Source organism: Physeter macrocephalus, chromosome 11 (assembly GCF_002837175.3).
Source record: "Physeter macrocephalus isolate SW-GA chromosome 11, ASM283717v5, whole genome shotgun sequence".
NCBI lineage: Eukaryota > Metazoa > Chordata > Mammalia > Artiodactyla > Physeteridae > Physeter > Physeter macrocephalus.
In genome coordinates, this window is record NC_041224.1 from 56,851,363 (window position 1) to 56,872,025 (window position 20,663).

A 20,663-nucleotide genomic window follows, 5' to 3' on the forward strand; every position below is an offset into this window, starting at 1 on the left:
CAAGAGGGAAGAGATATGGGAACATATGTATATGTATAACTGATTCACTTTGTTGTAAAGGAGAAACTAACACACTATTGTAAAACAGTTACACTCCAATAAAGATGTTAAAAAAAATAAAATAAAATAAACAGCAATAACAAAACCCCAAACATAACACAGCAAAACATAATTGTTAGACTACCTATCTTTGGGGGAGGTATGAAATTAATTTGCTTGTGGTTTTCTAAAGTACCACTAGGTTTTCTAACAGAATCATCTGAAAAATTCCAGAGAAGGAAAAAGAATTAAATGAGCTACAATGAGATTGGGTCTACTTTAGAGTCTACAACACAGTAATTCCATAATAAATATTAGGGAATACTAAAGAAAATATATAATTTCCTTAAGAAGGGTCTCCCTTAAAAAAAAAAAAAGAAAAGAAAGGTTTCCCTTTAGAGTATCTATCTGCCTTAAAGCTTATCTGGAGGGCTGTCCTTCCTCTGCTCCCACATTGTCTCCTTAATTTGTTTCTTGAGCATCCTCATGTGTTCTAGTCACTGTTGGTAGGTATTTTACCCATAAATAATAACTGTTTTACAGTTCACAAAGCGCTTTCTTGAATATCAGTATCCTCAAGATAGGCAGTATAGCATAACTGAGATAGATAATTTGGGTTCAAAAGTGGTTCCACTACACACTAGCTGTGTGACCCCAGGCAAGTTACTTAACCTCTCTGAACTTCAGTTTCCTTATCTGTTATACAAGTATTATAATAGTACCACTATATATAAGGTTGTTACGCACGAGGAGTAAATATAGTTATGCTTAAAACAGTAGTTGACGCATAATAAGTATCCAGTAAATGTTAGCTATTACTATTTTATCATTTTCATTTTACAGCCAGGAACCAAGATAAGTGATTTGTTCCACATCACATAGCTAATATGTGGCAGAGCTGGAAGCTAAATCTAGACTCCAAGTCCTATGCCCTTCAAATCCTGCCTTCAGCCATTCTTGTTTAAGTCAACAGAAAAGATTATCAAGTGGTTTTTCTGCCCTACCCACTCACCTGCTTTGAGTCTTCCTTGTCTTTGGAATTATATACCAGGGTAACTGAGTAGGTGACAACCTAAGCAGTCAGGGTGGAACTCTGACTCAGGTGCCTTTCTCTGCTTAGTACTATCTGCTCATAGGAAATGCCTCCTAATGCATCAGCCAGAAAGAGGACTCCCTTCATCGAGTTTTCCAGTCATGTTGCTTGAACACGATTACTATGATGCACTACCATACAACATTCTCAAAAGCCAATGGTCTTAAATGAAACCCATATCAAAAGGGCCAAAAAAATGACAAAACTCTGTCAAGAGGTGTACAGATCTGAAATATCAAGCATAATCTAATCTTGACACCTTTACAGTTATTTTTATTTCATGTGCTCTCTCAATCTTTGTCCACGTAACAGTTTTTTAAAATAACTGCCATCATAATGCAAATTCAATTTATCATTCAAGCTTTTTCATCCACTCTCACACAGATACTTTGATTCCTTGATTATATTCATCATTTTCAATAGAAATAAGAAATGCCATTATTTTTATATCATTTCAGTATTAATCGATACTATAGTTACTTCCAGGATTTATTATCATATATTTACTATATATGTTTTGTACAGCCTACTATTTTCTCCTAGGGAATTATTTCCTTAATTCCTGGGTCAAAGAGTATGAACTTTTTTTTCTGGCTATACCATGCGGCTTGAGGGATCTTAGTTCCCTGACCAGGGATTGAACCCGTGCCCTTGGCAGTGAAAGTGCAGAGTCCTAATCATTGGACCACCAGGGAATTCCCAGTGACTTGCTAATATTTACCCAGAGACTTAAAAATATTTCTACCATATGACCCAATAATTCCACTTACAGAAATTTATCCTGAAGCAATAACTAGAGATAAATAAAAATATTTAGGTATAAAGTTGCTCATCATAGTATTATTTATAATTGTAGGAAGCTAGAAGTAGTCTAAATGGTTACAAAAATGATGACCATATAATTAAAGAATAATATTTAAGGAGAACTAAAAAACATTTCTCATCTACTTCATGCTTTCTATTACTTAACCCTTACAACTCAGTAGTTACCCTTATTATCACTATTTTACAGATAAGGAAATAGGCTCAGAAAGGTTAAGTAACTCGCCCAAGACCAAAAAGTGACAAGAGCTGACAGAGCTGTAATTTTAGCCTAGAGCACACATTCTAATGACAACTTTTTTTTATTTTCCTCTTTATACTATTGTGGAATTTCAAAATTATTGCCAACAAACATGTTACTTTTATAATTTAAGAAACACAATATAAATATTACTTTTTGAAATCTGTTTTCTATATCTGTTGATTCAGAAACTGTCCAATGACGAAAAATAAATATGTATTCAAGAATGCTTTTTCTAGGGCTTCCCTGGTGGCGCAGTGGTTAAGAATCCGCCTGCCAATGCAGGGGACACGGGTTCAAGCCCTGGTCCGGGAAGATCCCACATGCCGCGGAGCAACTAAGCCCGTGCGCTACAGCTACTGAGCCTGCGCTCTAGAGCTCTCAAGCCACAACTACTGAGCCCACGTGCCATAACTACTGAAGCCCATGCGCCTAGAGCTGGTGCTCCACAAGAGAAGCCACCACAATGAGAAGCCCGTGCAGCACAACGAAGAATAGCCCCTCTGCTCGCCGCAACTAGAGAAAGCCCGCACACATCAACGAAGACCCAACGCAACCAAAAATAAATAAGTAAAATAAATTTATTAAAAAAAAAAAAAGAATGCTTTTTCTAGTATTGGAATTTTATAACCACAATAGTATCTATGGATTCACAGACCATCTAGTCCCTCAAGATGTGCCCCATATGCTGGAAACCACTACTTGAGGGATCCCAGGTCCAACAAGCGAGAAGAGAAAGACAACTAACTCAAAACAATAGTAGAAACAGTAATAAAATATTTACCTTTCCAATCCTTTTTATAAATGTCTATTTTTAAATAGGTAATATATTCTCAATGTTCAAAAGCTTAAAAATATAAAAAGTTATACAGTCTCCCTGCCACCTTATCCCCCATCTGACCAGTTCCCACCATCACTAATGCCCACCCCCATCTTAGATATTCATTTCTTATGTTTTCTTTATGGATATGCAATCAAATATAAATGTAAGGCTTCCCTGGTGGCGCAGTGGTTGAGAGTCTGCCTGATGATGCAGGGGACACGGGTTCATGCCCTGGTCTGGGAAGATCCACATGCCGCGGAGCGGCTAGGCCCGTGGGCCATGGCCGCTGAGCCTGCGCCTCTGTAGCCTGTGCTCCGCGACGGGAGAGGCCACAACAGTGAGAGGCCCGCGTACCACACACACACACAAAAATATATATATATATAAATGTATATTTTTGCTTTTCTTTACACAAATGTAGCAATATTATACTTGCTTTTATTGCCTAACAGTATGTCATAGAGATCTTTCCATATTAGTATATGGAGAGCTTCTTCATTCTTTTTTATAGCTGCATAGTATTCCATTGTTAATAAACACCACCACTGATTATTTAATTACTTCCCTACTGATCAAGATCTGGTTTGAAATAAACTTTCTTTACCTTCTTTTTAACAAAGTATACATTCAAAGATATCTACTGTATATGTCACAGCTAACTAATCCAAAATATTGGGAATGCAACCTCTCAAAAAGAAAACTACCTGAAAAAATACCCTCCCACCAGGACTTTTGCCCATGCTACATAGAAGCCAAGAGAGCAGCTAAAAGGAGAAGATGGTGAGGGCAGCAGTGTTAGTCTGACAACACCCATTCCAATCTCCAGAACTGAGGAGAGGAGCTGGCCCACACTCAGGCTCCATTAATTGTAGAGAAGCAGCATGGTACAGCTGAAGGAAAAACACACTTAAAGTCAGGAGACCTGGAATTGAGCCTCAGCTTCATCATTTCCTGCCTACATGATGCTGAGCAAGTCCCTTAAACTCTCTGAGCCTCAGGTTCCTCATCTGTAAAATGAAGATAATATTGACTCTCTCATACGCTAATTGTGAGAACTACAAAAAATATTCTGTAAACCATAAAGTATGATACATGATGCTAATTGTTACTGCGGGTCAGTATCAGCTAGAATAATTCAGAATTAATATATAAATATCTTTATCTAAAACCTTACCAATAAGAGTCGCCAAAGAGCAATGAGGTACTGTTGGCGTGAACCTGATAATAACCAAATAGTCTTCTTCATTTATCTCCTGAACCTCCACACAACTTTCCGTTACCACTTCCAGTTCTTCTAAAGTATTGGGTTTCTCTGGGTCCCGGATAGTTCGAATCAAATCTAAAGAAACATCAGAGAAAAGGTTTTATGTTAAAACATGAATATTCAGGGCTTCCCTGGTGGCGCAGTGGTTGAGGATCCGCCTGCTGATGCAGGGGACACGGGTTCGTGCCCAGGTCCGGGAAGATCCCACATGCCGCGGAGCGGCTGGGCCCGTGAGCCATGGCCGCTGAGCCTGCGCGTCCGGAGCCTGTGCTCCGCAACGGGAGGGGCCACGGCAGTGAGAGGCCCGCGTACCACAAAAAAACAAACAAACAAACAAAAAAACATGAATATTCTAAATACAAACAATTTTGCCAGTCCTAATCCAAACACTGACTTCTTTTTGTTTGAGCAAATACTACAGCCACTCCCCAGTTTGCTGGCAGAAATTTCTACTACTAGTGTCCTTTTGAGAAAACCATTTTCTTGGATTATTACTACCTCATGTCCAGTTTCTTGGATCCAACCTTGCAGAGAGAATACATGAATGGGGAAAGTGTCATAGAAGTTCAAGGGAAAAAATAACTTAGTTTGGAAGAATTTAGTATCGGGATTTATGGAAATGGAATCTGAATCAAGCCTTTAAAAATGGGTAACATTTTGGGGAATTCCCTGGCGGTCCAGTGGTTAGGACTCCACGCTTCCACTGCAGGAGCCCCGGTTTGATCGATCAGGGAACTAAGATCCTGCAAGCCGCGCTGCGCGGCCAAAAAAAACCCCACAACAAACAAAAAACAAAAAAATGGGTAACATTTCAATATTTGCCATTTAAGGTGAAGGAAAGTAAATAACAAGTTTAGTTTGCACGGAACTCAGCATAAGGGAAGAAGTTATTAAGAGTTTAGGCCAGCCCATTAAGGGTCTTTTAGAGTCAGCTACAGGCAATAGGACGTCCTCAAGAGGTTCTGAACAAGGGAGTGACATGCACAGCATTACACTGTCAGCTGGTAGACTCAGAACTAAAGAGCAGAGCCAGGGATACCAGCTGAAAAAGCTGGGCCTAAATCAGGAACATGACCATAGCAATAGAGAGTAGGGGAAAGACGAAGAAGTAATTTCAGAGGCAGAATCAACAGAATCTGACAACTATTTGGATGTAGAAGACAAGGAAAGGGAGAAAAGGAAGATGACTAAGATTGTAAATCTAAGCGCCTGTGAGAAAAAAGATAGAATTAAAAAAAAAAAGAGAACAAAGGAAGAAATTTGGGTGGGGGCTGAGATAAACAGGTTAAATATTATATATAATCATTCTGAGGTGCTTAAGGGGCAAACTAATGGAACATTCCAGCAAACACTGAATTATGGCATAAGGTTTAAGAGAACCAAGGCTAGAGTGGCTGTTGAACTCATGGGATTCACAAAGAACAATGAGTAGAACGGTAGTTTTCAACCTTGGCTGAACAATGGAATCACTAGGAATGTTTCAAAACAAAAACAAAAACTGGTGTCTGAGCCCTACCAGAGATTCTGATTTAATTGATTCACAGTGTGACCTGGGCATTGAGACTTAAAAAAATTCTTCAGCCTAGTCTTATGTGCAGTCCAGTTGGAGAATCACAAATGTAAAGGGAAAGAGAACCAAGTATAGATCCGTAGGAAGCACCGAATTTGGGGATCAGTAGGAGGAAGAAAAGCAAAACGCAGCATAAAAGGGAAGAGGGGATGGTTAACAACATCAAATGCTGCAGAAAAGGGCCTTCCCTGGTGGCACAGGGGTTAAGAATCCACCTGCCAATGCAGGGGACACAGGTTCGATCCCTAGTCTGGGAAGATGCTACACGCTGTGGAGCAACTAAGCCCGTGCACCACAACTACAGAGCCTGCGCTCTAGAGCCCGCGAGCCGCAACTACTCAGCCCACGTGCCACAACTACTGAAGCCCGTGCACCTAGAGCCTATGCTCCGCAACAAGAGAAGCCACTGCAATGAGAAGCCCGCACACCACAACGAAGAGTTGCCCCCGCTCGCCACAACTAGAGAATGCCCGTTTCCAGCAAAGAAGACCCAACACAGCCAAAAATAAATTTAAAAAAAAATGCTGCAGAAAAATGCAGGTTAACGAAAGCTAAAGCAGGTCTCAGAAGGTCACCTGTAAGAAAGCACTTTCAGTAGAGAGGTAAAGGCAGAGGCCAGCTTGCAAAAGGGGAAGTGAGAAGGAACTGCAAATGTAATCCTAGGGCTTTGACAGGGAAGGAGGGAAGAGCAAAAAAAGGACAGTGCATTTAGAAAAAGCTAGAACAATGACAAGGATAAGGGAAACTTGAGTGTGTTTTATAGCCCAAGGGGAAGGATCAAACAGAGGAAGGAAAAAAAAAATAGAGGAAGAGACACTGAAATTTCAAGGAGGGGAGGGGAGGAGGCTGGTAAAATAAGCAGAAAGGAATGAGACCAAAGATGTGGGAGGCTGGGTTGGCAGTAGAGAGGAAAAGATTTCCTTCTTACCCTGAGGTTGTAGAAAAAGATGGAAAAGGAGAATGATAAGAGAAATAGTGAGGTAGAAAAAAGCAGAGGGAGTTCACATGGGACGGGCTTGATGTTCTCAAGCCTGAGGTTTTGTTCTATTACTCACAGCGCCCCTGTAATCAGAAATCCAGCTGGGAAAAACAAATCAATCAAACTCTATCTTCTCCCCAGCAACTCCTGAGCTTATCACTTGATTAGAAACAGAATTTGAAAAGGGAGGCAGGAAAAAGAGGCTTCACAAGGCTGTGAAACACGGGGCTCAGGGAAACAGGTTTTTTTGAAAAGGAAATTTTTCCCCTTCATCCTAGGCCTTTTCCCTGTAAGGCTCATATATACAAGCTGCATTATATTGTTTATATGTTAAATAACTCTGAAATTAAATCTCACGCCTTATTCAACTTCTCTACTTTTCTAGTGATTTGCATTTATTTCTTTAGAAAGAAAGCAATGTTGCTCTCCTCACATTGCTCCCTTGACTAAAATTCTTCTACTGGCTCTGCACTGATATTAAATTCTTCATTTATATTTAAACCTTCAGGATCCAATTCCAATCTGCTATGTAAAACAGTTTTTGACCACACCTCCCTTCACCTTTAACCACAAACCCTACCTGTACGACGAAGATGGTTCCAGGGGTTGACTAGAGAAGATAAGTGTGTGTGTGTATATGTATAATATATATTATACATATATAACTCACTGTGTGTATATTTTTCTTTGCACTCCAGGCTTGGGTGTGTTAAAGAACTATAAGTTCCAGGCCGGGCTCTTGGGGACCTCTGCTTACTGCTTTGTGGAGATTATTCCACTCACACTTGTGACCTGAGTGGGTTTAAGTCCTGCCCCTAGCCAGAGGTAAAACAGATTAACTCCGAAGGTCTTTAACATCTCTGGCTTCTTTCTACCGGTCTATAATCCTTACCTGCATTATCTGATTCTTGTGGTTATACTTTTACCCTCCATCAGCAGGAATCTTTGAATGCTCGTTAGATTCAGTCGTTTTAGTTTTCAAAAACAATACTAATAAGTCCAAAAAAGGCAAGTCATAAAGCAATTATGAAGTGATGAAAAGAGCACTAAGTTTGGAATCAGAAGACAAGAGCTTTGGTTTTTGCTGTTTCTTTACTGGCAGAGTGGCCTCCAGGTAGTTGTTTAACCACTCTAAACCTTTATTTCCTCATCTGTACGATGAAGATGGTTCCAGGGGTTGAATAGAGAATATGTGTGTGTGTGCATATATATAATATACGTTACACATACATATAACTCAATGTGTGTGTATTCTTTTTTGCACTCCAGGCTTGGGTGTGTTAAAGAACTATAAGTTCAAGGCCAGGCTCTCAGGGACCTCTGCCTACGGCCTCTGCAGCAGAAGAGGGTGGCTGTGACCTTGGGCCAGTCCCCAACTCGTAAGTCACCCAGCAGTACCCTCGGCGGTGGAAGGAGGAGTGTGTGTCCAGGGGCTAGGAAGGAAGGAGGCTCAAGTAGGGCAATCAGGCCAGCTTTGCTTCCTAACCAAGCACCCTAGACGCTTGCTCTGCCCATAAGTCTTGAGATGGCCACTAGAACGTGGGGGCAGACAAGGGAAATGAAGCGTTTGAGACCTCCAGGCTCGGCTTGCCCCGGGTTTAGCAAGAGCCTGGGTCCTAGAAAGACCCACATGCCCGCGTGACTTAGGACTCCGGAGAAAAAGCTTCCTACGCTCCCGGACGAGATCTGGCAAAAACCCGAGTCTCCACTCCTACCCCTCAGGTGAGGCCCTCGTTACCCCCGCCTCCACGTATACCACCAAATGCTGCCCTGGGTAAAATTAATTACCATAAACTTCTAGCGCTTTCTCTTCCATGATCCGGGGCTGCCGGGCAGCTCCCCGCTCAAAGAGGCCCGACAGCCACAGGACTCTGCTCAGCGTCCAGGAGAGCAGTCCGGACACCCGCTCCATCCTTACGCTCCGCCATCCCTGGCGACTGTCCCACCCGAGCCACCGTCTCTCAGCAGCGAGCCTCGCGACTTATCAACTTCCTGGTCTTCAAACGGGCCAAGACAAGCCTAAAGGTCCAGGGGAGCAGAGAATAGGCGGGACCGGACGGAGTATCGCGAAGCACCTAGGTAAGGGAGCCGCGAGAACTACAAGCCCCAGCACGCTTTGCTCGGTTTCGGGGAACAAGGGGAGAAAAATTCCTAGAGGCCCAGGAGGCGCGTTGCGCGCTGGGACGTATGGACGTTTTCTTTGGAAGACGGCGAGCTGCAATATGGGATCTGTAGTCTCCAACGGTGGGCGGGGGCAGGTAACGGTCTGTTAACCACCGTTAATTGCCTCACTCAGCGTCTGGATAAGCTAAAGATGAAACCCTGAAGAGGTAGGGGAAAGGAGATCTTGATTTCTAGTGCTGGAGGAGCGTCTGCACAGTGACTCCCTACTATTATTTCTCCGAGAGGGCCGCTTCCAGTCAAAGTTTTCTTACGTCCTAGTCAGGCCGGAAGTGAGTTTCCGTTGCGGTTAAACGGGATGTCTTCGGAGCCTAGTAAGGATGGTTAGGCGTGGCGGGAGGAGGGGTTCCTTTTTGGTTTCTCGTCTCATAGAGACTCAGGCTAGCACAAATCCCCACTATGAGCTGAATATTTCTGCCAATCGCCTTCAAGATAACTTAGAACGAGAGAGCTTTCCGTATGTCCAGTGTGTCCAATAGTGATATTGGAGATCGCCATCCTAAAAAGAACGTCTTAAGCCCTCCGGTTTGGTGGCTGTGATGGATGCCCGTAACAAGGTTGATGATGTTAATTTTAATTTTATCCATCCATCCCTACAGTCAAATCTCAAACCTTTATTCGATACTTAATTTGTCAGACTTGGTCTATAGACGCCAAGGATACGAAGATAGGACACGGCCCTTACCCTCAAGCAGCTCACAGACCTGTGAGGGAGCCAACCCCTGATGTTGAGGAATTTGCAGTTACGAACAAATGAAACCTTTTATCAAAGTTGATGACAAGTTTCGTACCATCTCTATTTTATTTTTTTTTTAATTTATTAATTTTATTTGTTTTTGGCTGCATTGGGTCTTCGTTGCTGCGCAGGCTTTCTCTAGTTGCGGTGAGCGGAGGCTACTCTTTGTTGCGGTGCACAGGCTTCTCATCGTGGTGGCTTCTCTTCCTGCGGAGCACGGGCTCTAGGCACGCGGGCTTCAGTAGTTGCAGCATGCGGGCTGAGTAGTTGTGGCTCGAGGGCTCTAGAGCACAGGCTCAGTAGTTGCGGCGCACAGGCTTAGTTGCTCTGCGGCATGTGGGGTCTTCCCGGACCAGGGCTCAAACCCGTGTCCCCTGCATTGGCAGGCGGATTCATAACCACTGCGCCACCAGGGAAGCCCTCATACCATGTCTATTGAAAGGAAAGTAAGGATTATCTTGCTGAATTATCCCATAACATATCCCATTTATCTTTTTTAAAAAATAGATCTTTATTGGGTTATAATTGCTTCACAATACCGTGTTAGTTTCTGTTGCACAACAAAGCGAATCAGCCATATGCATACACGTGTCCCCATATCCCCTCCCTCCTGAGCCTCCTTCCCAACCTCCCTGCCCCACCCCTCTAGGTCATCGCAAAGCACCAAGCCAGCCGATCTCCCGGTGCTCTGCTGCTGCTTCCCAGCAACCAACTGTTTAACATTCGGTAGTATATATGTCAATGCTACTCTCACTTCACCCCAGCTTCGCCCTCCCACCCCATGTCATCAAGTCCATTCTCTATGTCTACCTCTTTATCCCTGCCCTGCAACTAGGTTCATCAGTACCTTTTTCTTTTTTTTAGATTCAATATATATGTGTTAGCATACGGTATTTGTTTTTCTCTTTCTGACTTACATCACTCTGTATGACAGACTCTCTAGGTCCATCCACCTCACTATAAATAACTCAATTTCGTTTCTTTTTATGGCTGAGTAATATTCCTCCCATTTATCTTTAAACTCTTGTCTAGCTGATTTAGATTTTAGGCCCATCAGACAACCAGTGAATAATTTAGGTCCCAGGAAAATTTTGTTCAGAGTTTAATAATTCCCCTGCCATCTGTTCCACTCCACTTACTCCACAGCAATTGAGAGGATAATTCTAACTTCCTTGTGATCAAATTTAGGACACTGAAGTCTCACCTCCTCTTTGAGGCCTCCCGACTTCTCCAAACAGAATTGATGATCTCTTTTACTATGCTCCCACGGCACATTATAGCACTGTTCACTTACATGCCCATCTCCCTCAAGCGCCTAGTGGGCCAGAAGCGTCTTTATTTCTATATCGCAAACGCATAGCAGGGTGCCAGGCACACAGTAGATGCTCAATATATATTTCTTGAATGAATTAACTAAATGTTGTCGAAAGAATGAATAGCAAAACTTTACTGTATCTGTTCAGAGACCTCAATCAAAAATATTTATTGAGGACTTCCCTGGTGGCGCAGTGGTTAAGAATCCGCCTACCAATGCAGGGGACATGGGTTTGAGCCCTGGCCCATGAAGATCCCACATGCTGCGGAGGAACTAAGCCTGTGCACCACAACTACTGAGCCTGCGCTCTAGAGCCCACGAGCCACAACTACTGAGACCGCGTGCCACAACTACTGAAGCCCATGCATCTAGAGCCCGTGCTCCTCGAGAAGCCACCTCAATGAGAAGACCACGCACCACAACAAAGCGTAGCCCCCCACTCGTGGCAACTAGAGAAAGCCTGCGCACAGCGACGAAGACCCAATGAAAGCAACAATTAAAAATATAAATAATTTTTAAAAAATATTTATTGAATCTCTGTGTAGCCATTGTGCTTGGCATGGGTTGCTGGCACGAAGAGGTTTTCAGACTCGCTTCTTCATCTCCTTAAGAAGCCCTGTAGATAAAGCTATCTAGAACACAAAGAGCCGTTAAGAACATGCTCGTCCCCTAGCGCCTCCTTTTCTGTCCCTCTGCCCCGTAGGTTAAGAGCTCAGCCCCGAGACCCAGGATTTGGATTGGCTGGGCAGGAGCCCCGGGTCGTCCCGCCCCGCCCCCAGCGCGTAGGCCCCGCCCCGCGCGCCCTGTGGGACTGGTAGCGGCCACCCCTCTCCGAGCCACTGGAACGCTTTGCTCGCGGCACTATCTCTTTATAAAGTTGTTGTTGCGGCTTCCGCCGTGGGTGGAGGAAGATGGCGTCGGGGGGTGGTGGCTGTAGCGCTTCGGGAAGACTCCCTCCGCCCTTCCCCGTCCTGGAGCCGGAGTCCGAGGGAGCGGTCGGGGGGTCAGAACCAGAGGCCGGGGACAGCGACACCGAGGGGGAGGATATTTTCACCGGCGCCGCGGAGGCCGTGAGTTCGCACCCTTCGGGGCAGGCGGGCGGGCGCCCCTAAAGGAAAGCGAGGCTAAGCGAGGGTTGGGGAGGCTGGGCAGAGTGGGCCCGGCGAAACCTTAACGTTGGTGACAGTTAGTCGTGGCTTGGGTTCTAGATGAGCACCGAGACGTAGGGCCCGGCTTCCCCACCCCTGGGCGGACGGTGAGGAGTGAGGGATGTGGTGGCTTCTCAGCTGAGGTCCCTGACACCGAAGAGGCGCCGAGGGGGGCATTTGGCCCTGCCTTGCGGCCCCACGGACCCACGGGGCTGGTTTGCTGGTGGTTTCCTGCCGGGCTGATTTAATAGATCAACATAAGGGGGTGGGGTGCAGACTTTCCTTTACCTCGCCTTACTGTTCCAAGGATGAATAATGTTATCTGGAGTTGCCCAGGATAGTGACCTGCCCACAAATCCTTTCGTTAGCTCCATCCTTACCGGTGATTACTAAAGGCCCTTTCTGGATCTTAGTCTGGGAGAGTTAAGTTGACTCCTTTGATCTCTAGGAAAATCCTGCCAGATGTCGGTTGAAAAAAAGGTCCTGCCAGATAAACCACTACGTAGATCGAAAGCTTTGTCCCTTTTTTTTGTGCCTAAGTACCTCAGTGGGAGCAAATCTGTAAATGAGAGGAGGAAATGATGTTTCCCATAGTAATATCCGGGTTTCTTATAAGAGTTAGGTATTGGAAAAAACTCGTCTTTATATGTGGAATGTGGAAATCAATAATCAGTTCTGGAGCCAATGGAGATGTTTTGGGCTGTTTTATAAGAATACTGACTCATACCATTTGGTACAGTTAGTTGCAGGTTGGAAACTTCTTCAGTGCTAGGAGTGAATTTATGTATCTTTCTATCTTGGTTAATGCTTAGCTTCATAGTAGTTACTCAGTATATGAGTGACTAAATAAAACAGCTTTAAATTCTTTATGCAAGCATGTGTCTGAAAAAGTTTGAGGCTTCTCTCATTTAAGTCAGAAAAAGGTTAAGTTTCTTGGTAATCTCTTCTGTGATAATCATTAGATTTTTCCGTGTAGTGTATTTAGGAATTAAGTCCATAATCCCAGCTCAAAAAGTATTTGTTGGTGCTAATATAACAGCTCAGACTGTCAAATGAAGTCTCTGTTATTCTGAGAAATAACTCTTGCTGCTAATTTAGTTCTGTATCCCATTTTAAACAAATCTTTTGTGTATTCCTTTAGTAATTCCCTCATAAGCCATGCAGAACAGCGACTGTTGATAACTGCTGAGATGGTAGATAGTCAGACTGAACATCTGAAAACAGAGACTCTGGCTCTGAAAGCAATTGGTCATATAGGTAAATGATGATTTATTTTTCAAAAAGGACTCTGGAAGGATGAGTTGTTATTTTCTAAAGTTCTCTAAGTAAGTTCAAGAGGTTGTGATTTGATTGGTCTCACCAGATTACTTCCCAGAGGCATCCATACTTGTCTCCTAAGATAGTGAAAATACTTTGCCTAATTTCCATCTAAGGGGAGGATGAGGGGGTCAGAATTAACTTGTTCTACCACAGAAAGCCAAATTATTTTTATTTAGATTTTGATCCAGGAAAATTGAGTTGCTGAGGGAACTAAAATGCCACCTGTAAGCCATTTTTTAGCAGCCTGTCCTGATGTTAATCTTCAGAAAGCCAAGACCCCAAGATTCCTCACTAGTTAGGCTGTGAATTTTTTGTTAAATAGTCATTGATACAAATTGTATTACAATGAATGCTTTAGTTGTGAGCCAGTGTGAGAAGATGGATTGCGGTGCTTCTGTATCTTAAGGAACAAGATTGAAGAATAAAGTAATTAAGAAAGTGGGCTTTGAAGCCTGGTTTAAATCCAGGCTCTGTTACTTGCTGGCTTAACCTTGGGCAGGGTACTTATTTACTCTGTACAGTTTCCTCACCTGTAATAGTAATAGTATTTACCTCCACCATTATTGTGAGGATTAAATTAGAATACCTGTAAAACACTTAGAACAGTTGAGCATTTTGTAAACTAGAATTACTCGAAGAATCAAAAAACCAACAAAATCTAATAATGAATTAGAAAAGTTTAATTAATCCTAAAAATGGTTAATATAATTTATCAAAATCAAACTGGTAATAAGATTGATTTGATTAAAAGCCATCAAAGTAGGCACTTAATGACTTCAGTAGCATCCTACTGATTTATCTTCATACTGGGTTTTGTTGCATGTTGGAGGCAAAGAGAGGAGCATTAAAGAATTGAGAAGCTGAGGCATATAAAGTTTAAAACTCATTTTTGGTATGCATGTAATTTCCTGGAGATTGATGTAACAGCTGCTGCTGTTAATCATCCCATCTGCTCTCTTTTAGAGCCCAAGAGGCTTTATTAATATGATAATAAAAATATGATTTGATTTCTAATGGAAAGAGCAGCCCCTGATATGCATTTTAGGATCTACAAACCAATTATTTGAATGGGATAGACTGGAGTTAAAAGGATTATTAAAACAAATCTGAGGGCTTCCCTGGTGGCGCAGTTGTTGAGAATCCGCCTGCTGATGCATGGGACACGGGTTCGTGCCCCGGTCCGGGAAGATCCCACATGCTGCGGAGCGGCTGGGCCCGTGAGCCATGGCCCCTGAGCCTGTGTGTCCGGAGCCTGTGCTCCGCAATGGGAGAGGCCACAACAGTGAGAGGCCCGCGTACCACAAAAAACAAACAAACAAACAACAAAAAAAATCTGAAATCATTCCCTTAAGCCTGAAAACCAGCTTGTGAAAGGTCTGGTTCTTAAGAATACTCAAGACCTTATCATCTTTATACCTCTTACTTTGTGGACCTATGAATAAAAAGGTCTAAAATTTTAAATATATTATCTGAATCTTTGATTGGACCTGAATCCAGATATGTATCTATTTAGTTAAAACTTTCTTAGTTCTAGGATAGGATTAATTTTTCCCTTAGTAAAAAGAGAGACTAAATTAGCGCCCCTTTCGGTTCTTCTAATTCTTAAAATTGTTATGTTAAAAAGACTAAATAGCATACATGTTTTTACATCTCATTTGACCTCACTGGTCTTATTTGCATACTTCTAAACCGGAAAGATAAAATTGAAGCAAATTCTTTATCTGCCTTCCCAGAAGCTCGTATATGCCCATCTCTTTTTAGCAGTATGCCAGGACCACCATTAGATTTGCCCTCTGAATAAAAGAGGAGAACTGTGGTGGCCTTTCTCATGCTGAGAAGAAGGAGGGAAACATAGATTAATGATATCCTTGGTTCAGGTTTTGGCCAAATCTGGTAACTTCTTCATTTGATGATATATTATACCAATTAGATTTTTTTTCTCACCACTCTTATTCTTAAATTGAAACCCTCATAATTAGAGAAATGGCCAGAAAAAAAGAATAGGATAAAGACAAAATAGCAGAGGACTTGAAAATGAAATGTCATATATTGAAAAAATTGTCTTTGGCTAATCAAGACTTATTTACATATTTCCACTGGTGTTTAAAGAACAATATCACTAGCCTTTATTGGTAGTCAAAAGTCAAAGATACCAATTGGCTTCTGATTGACAATGTTTTATGGACTATAGGGAATTATATAAACATAAGTTACATATTAACATTTAGACAGAAAAGGACATGGTATTTTTAGAATCCAGTCCTACATCTATGATCAATATAACATGTATCCTGAGGGGGAAACAAATCAGCTTTAAATTGTGGTATAAAACACACAACAAAATTTATCATCATAACCATTTTAAATTGTACAGTTCCATAGTGGTAAGTATACTCACATTTGTGTGAAACAGATCTCCTGCATTAAATAACAACTCCCCTTATCCCCCTCCCCTGGGCCCCTGGTAGCCACCATTCTACTTTCTGTTTCTATGAATTTGACTGCTTTAGATAACCTCATAAAGTGGACTCATACAGTATTTGTTTTTTTTGTGACTGGTTTATTTCACTTAGCACAGTATCCTCAAGATTCATCCATGCTGTAGCATGTATCATAACTTCCTTCCTTTTTAAGGCTGAATAATAGTCCATCAAATGTATATACCACATTTTGTTTATCCATACATCCTTCAGTGGACATTTGGGTTACTTCTACCTTTTGGCTCTATGAGTAGTGCTTCTATGGGTATGCAAATATCTCTTTGAGACCCTGCTTTCAATTCTTTTGGATATATACTCGGAAGTGGGATTGCTGGATCATAAGGTAGTTCTATTTTTAAGTTTTTGAGGAACCTCCATACTATTTTCCACAGCAGTTGCACCATTTTACAATGTTATCTCAGCTCTTTTTTAAGACCAGTTTATTTCCTTTTGAGTGCTTATAGGATAACTTTTTTAGATCTGGATATAAGTTGGTAATTTCATTAAAAGCTCTAAGGAAATTGATAGTTTAACTGGCTAAGATTTTAATTCTCTGTTCTGCAAAATGCATGGTGGCTATTCCCAAAGGTATAACATGTCCTCAGTAAGTTTCTTGATACTGTCCTTTCTCTGTTCCTAATCAGACTTCTTTTTTTTTTTTTTTTTAATAAATTTATTTATTTATTTATTTATGGCTGTGTTGGGTCTTCATTGCTGCGCACGGGCTTTCTCTAGTTGCGGTGAGCGGGGGCTACTCTTTGTTGCGGTGTGCAGGCTTCTCATTGCGGTGGCTTCTCTTGTTGTGGAGCACGGGCTCTAAGCGTGCAGGCTTCAATAGTTGTGGTGCGCAGGCTCAGTAGTTGTGGCTCGCAGGCTCAGTAGTTGTGGCACACGGGCTTAGCTGCTCCGCGGCATGTGGGATCTTCCTGGACCAGGGCTTGAACCTGTGTCCCCTGCATTGGCAGGCAGATTCTTAACCAGTGTACCACGAGGGAAGTCCCCTAATCAGACTTCTTAAAGTTAATCTATACAACAATATTTTTAAACAGATTTAATACTTAGTTTCTTTAGTTAATGGTATAGTCATTTACAACTAATATTAGTAAATAGTCATGGGTAACTGTCCGTCTAGTTTGTAGTATTTTCTGTAGGCATATTGTCTCAAACACTTGTTTTTGGAGCTAACATCACATCAGGTGGTCAGATCTGATCAAAAGATCAGAAGTTGAAATTACACATTTTTCACACAGGTCTGATACACATGTTCTTGGAAAAGTCAGTAACTGGTGTTTTGTCTAAAGATTCATTTTAATGCTCAGCTCAAATTGTAAACTTCTAATAAGTTTAGATTTTCCTGAAGTACATAGACTCATTGGTTTCTTGATCATAGACTTGTATTAGCAGTTAACCTAGCTTTCAAGGTTATGGAGGAGAAGCTAACAAAAGTAGTTACAAAACACTTTTGGAGAAAGGGGCATGAGAGAAGACTTTTAAAGATGACTAATAAGAACCCAACTTAAAATGTATTTAAAATAAGAGTTGGGGGGGCTTCCCTGTGGCACAGTGGTTAAGAATCCGCCTGCCAATGCAGGGGACACGGGTTCGAGCCCTGGTCTGGGAAGATCCCATGTGCTGCGGAGCAACTAAGCCCATGCGCCACAACTAGTGAGCCTGCGCTCTAGCACCCTCGAGCCACAACTATTGAGCCCACGTGCCACAACTACTGAAATCCGCGCCCCTAGAGCCCATGCACCGCAACGAAGAGTAGCCCCCGCTCACCGCAACTAGAGAAAACCCGCACACAGCAACGAAGACCCAACACAGCCAAAATAAATAAATAAAATAATAAATAAATTTAAATGAAATAAAATTAGGGTTTGGGGCTTATGAGAAGCAACTAAGGTTGTGATCTGACTTCTAGGTTCTGTAGGGAGGTGCTGCCCCTTTACTTACTCAGATGTCAGGGTAACTCTAATGACTTGGCCACTTGCGATTCATTTGGCTGAGAGAAGGGAGAGGAAAAAGAACACTCTAATTTCTCTCCCTTGGTCCTCAAAGCTTCTCAGCACTCTTCAGTAACTGCTGTCATAAATAAATCATGAGTAGTTGATAGTTACTAGAGCAAGTAGCCATAAGTATCTCATCTCCAGGAAAAGCCTGTTGCTCAACTTTGTTTGGCTTATTCTTTTGCTTAGTCAGGTGGACAGCTGGGGCTTCGTTTTGCTTTCAGAGCAGATTTGAACGGGGTTTGTTCTGCTTTTTCAGTTTAGAAGCTAATGCACCATTAGTACTCTGATCCTTCTTCAGTTCCAGGCCCTTCCAAGTTATATTAGTTTGAGACCCCAAAAATTTGGTATGGAATTTACACCAGAGGATTCAGTAGAATATCTGTAGCTAAATTTTGGTAGATCATGGATGGCCTTTCACTTTGAGGTGTCTACTGCACTTGCTCATGGTTTTCCTTTACTAGCTCAGTGGTCAGTTTCAGGCTCATTTTCCCCACCCTTCTAGCTCCCCCTTTTCCATTTTCATTAGTCCTAGAGGAACTAGCTCAGAGGTTCTCTAACTTTTTTGTGTCATGGACCCATTAGCAGGCCAGGGAAGTCTGTGGACCCATTCTCAGAATAATGTTCTTAAATGTATAAAATGCATAATATTACAAAGGAAACAAATTATACTGAAATGTAATTATCAAAACATTAAAACAATTTTATGTTATATGCTTTTTAAAAAATGCTTTAAATAATATCTAGGGATAGGTCTAATAACTACCGTGATTTTTAAATTGAGATGAGTATAAATGGTATTTTAAGGTCTGTAATAACTGTAATATCAAATAAAAATATCTAATTTTTATTAGCTATGTCTCAGGTACTGCTACTACTCATGGTTTGTTGCCTGTCTTTATAATTGAAGAAAATGCTGAATTTCAGTTAGAGGTTAGTGAAAAGTAAATTGTAATTTTATTCCCATTTAAATTCATAGGCCCAATTCTCAATTCTGTGGCTCATGGACCCCACATAAGAATCCCTACTTTAACTCCTTAAGTTATGAGAGGGGGTAATATTGTGAAATCATTTGGGTTAGTTAGATATTCACCCAGTTTGTAGAGTAAGATGTACCAAATCCAGTGGACACTTAATGTCCGTTCTCCTAAGCACAGAAACTTTTAGTGCATCTGTGCCATTTTTGAAACATGGTGTGGGAGAGGAGTCACTGCCTGCGGTAGGCGGAATGACTTCCCCCTCCAGCATGTCCACTCCTATTCCCGGAACCTGTGAAGGTCTTAGGTTACAAAGCGAAGTTGGGATTAAGGTTGCTAATCAGCTGACCTTAAAGTAGGGAAATTATCCTGGATGATCTGAGTAGGCCCAGTGTAACCACAAGGATCCTTTAAAAATGGAAGAGACAGAGAGTCACTGCCTTCAGAAGAAAGGCTCAGAGAGATGTAACATTGTTGGCTTTGAAGATGGAGGAAGTGGGCCGTGAGCCAAGGAATGTAGGCAGCTTCTAGAAACTAGAAAGAGCAAGGAAACAGATTCTTCCCTAGAACCTCCAGAAAGGAATGCAGCCCTGATGATACCTTGATGTTAGCTCAGTGAGACCTGTATTGACTTCTACAGAACTATAAATTAATAAATTTCCATTATTTAATCTGTTAAATTTGTGATAATTTGTAACAGCCATGATAGAAAACTAATACACTGCACCACTTAGCTCATTTCTCCCCAGAAGTAAAGATGGCAAAAGGAGCAGTATTTCATGCCAAGGTCTTCCAGTGTAAGTTCTTATTTTCTTTTTTTTTTTTTGACTGCGTTGGGTCTTTGTTGCTGTGCGCGGCCTTTCTCTAGTTGCGGCGAGCGGGGGCTACTCTGTTGCGGTGCAGGGGCTTCTCATTGCAGTGGCTTCTCTTGTTGCAGAGCACGGGCTCTAGGCGCCCGGGCTTCAGTAGTTGTGGCACGCGGGCTTAGTTGCTCCACGGCATGTGGGATCTTCCCAGACCAGGGCTCGAACCCGTGTCCCCTGCATTGGCAGGCAGATTCTTAACCACTGCACCACCAGGGTAATTTTTAAAGACTTCGTGACTGCCGTTTTATCATCTGGGTATAACTTCTGGGGTTGACTTATTCCTAATTGTCCTTTCCTTGTCACACAATTCCATAGCTCCATCTTGCCTTAACTAAATTATCCTAATTTTCCATCCGAAAATGAGTATGTACCCAGTTTTCCAGAAGCACTGTTACTTGAGTTTTTATTTGGATTCATCCTCTAAATGCAGTTGAGAATTTCAATTGTACTACCCTTCTGAGGTCCCTTGAGCATAATGCAAAGATTCTGCCTGGAGCAAAGAGCAATTGAGCAACATGAGGAAGAATCACAACTGGTTAACCTAAATGGAAGATACCCGGAATCACAGCAGTACTTTTCAGTACTGAATGGCTGTGTCAGCTCTCGGGGACAGGAAGCCCACATCTGTCCTTCCCTGAGCTAAGAAAATTTCATTAGTAGCCTGAGCCTCATGGTTTGAAGCCAGTAATTGGCAAGGAATACCTGTTTGCTCTTAACACAAGTGCTATCTTGCTGGCATATCTTTCTAGTGACTCTGAGAATTAGGATTAGGCTGTCTGAGTGCTCTTGTAATTACAAACAGA

At 42.2% G+C, this 20,663-nt stretch overlaps 2 protein-coding genes across 4 annotated transcripts in view; one reads left to right on the plus strand and one right to left on the minus strand.

Moving 5' to 3' along the window:
* Positions 1-8,874, minus strand: part of CIAO2A (cytosolic iron-sulfur assembly component 2A) — a 16,885-nt gene extending 8,011 nt beyond the window's left edge. Inside the window, exons 1-2 of the mRNA XM_024128751.3 lie at positions 8,620-8,874; positions 4,193-4,357 (exon numbers count right to left, since the gene is read on the minus strand). Of these exons, the coding sequence (XP_023984519.1) occupies positions 4,193-4,357; positions 8,620-8,743 (289 nt within the window). The 5' untranslated portion in view covers positions 8,744-8,874. The remainder of the gene's footprint in view (positions 1-4,192; positions 4,358-8,619) is intronic.
* Positions 8,875-11,935: 3,061 nt separating this feature from the next.
* SNX1 (sorting nexin 1) overlaps positions 11,936-20,663 on the plus strand; it is a 45,050-nt gene continuing 36,322 nt past the window's right edge. Inside the window, exon 1 of one of the 3 annotated variants that reach the window (XM_007120688.4) lies at positions 11,936-12,133. In XM_007120688.4, coding sequence (XP_007120750.1) covers positions 11,975-12,133 — 159 coding nt within the window. In that variant the 5' untranslated portion in view covers positions 11,936-11,974. The remainder of the gene's footprint in view (positions 12,134-20,663) is intronic. The other 2 variants (XM_007120690.4, XM_007120689.4) reach the window with 2 other exon arrangements.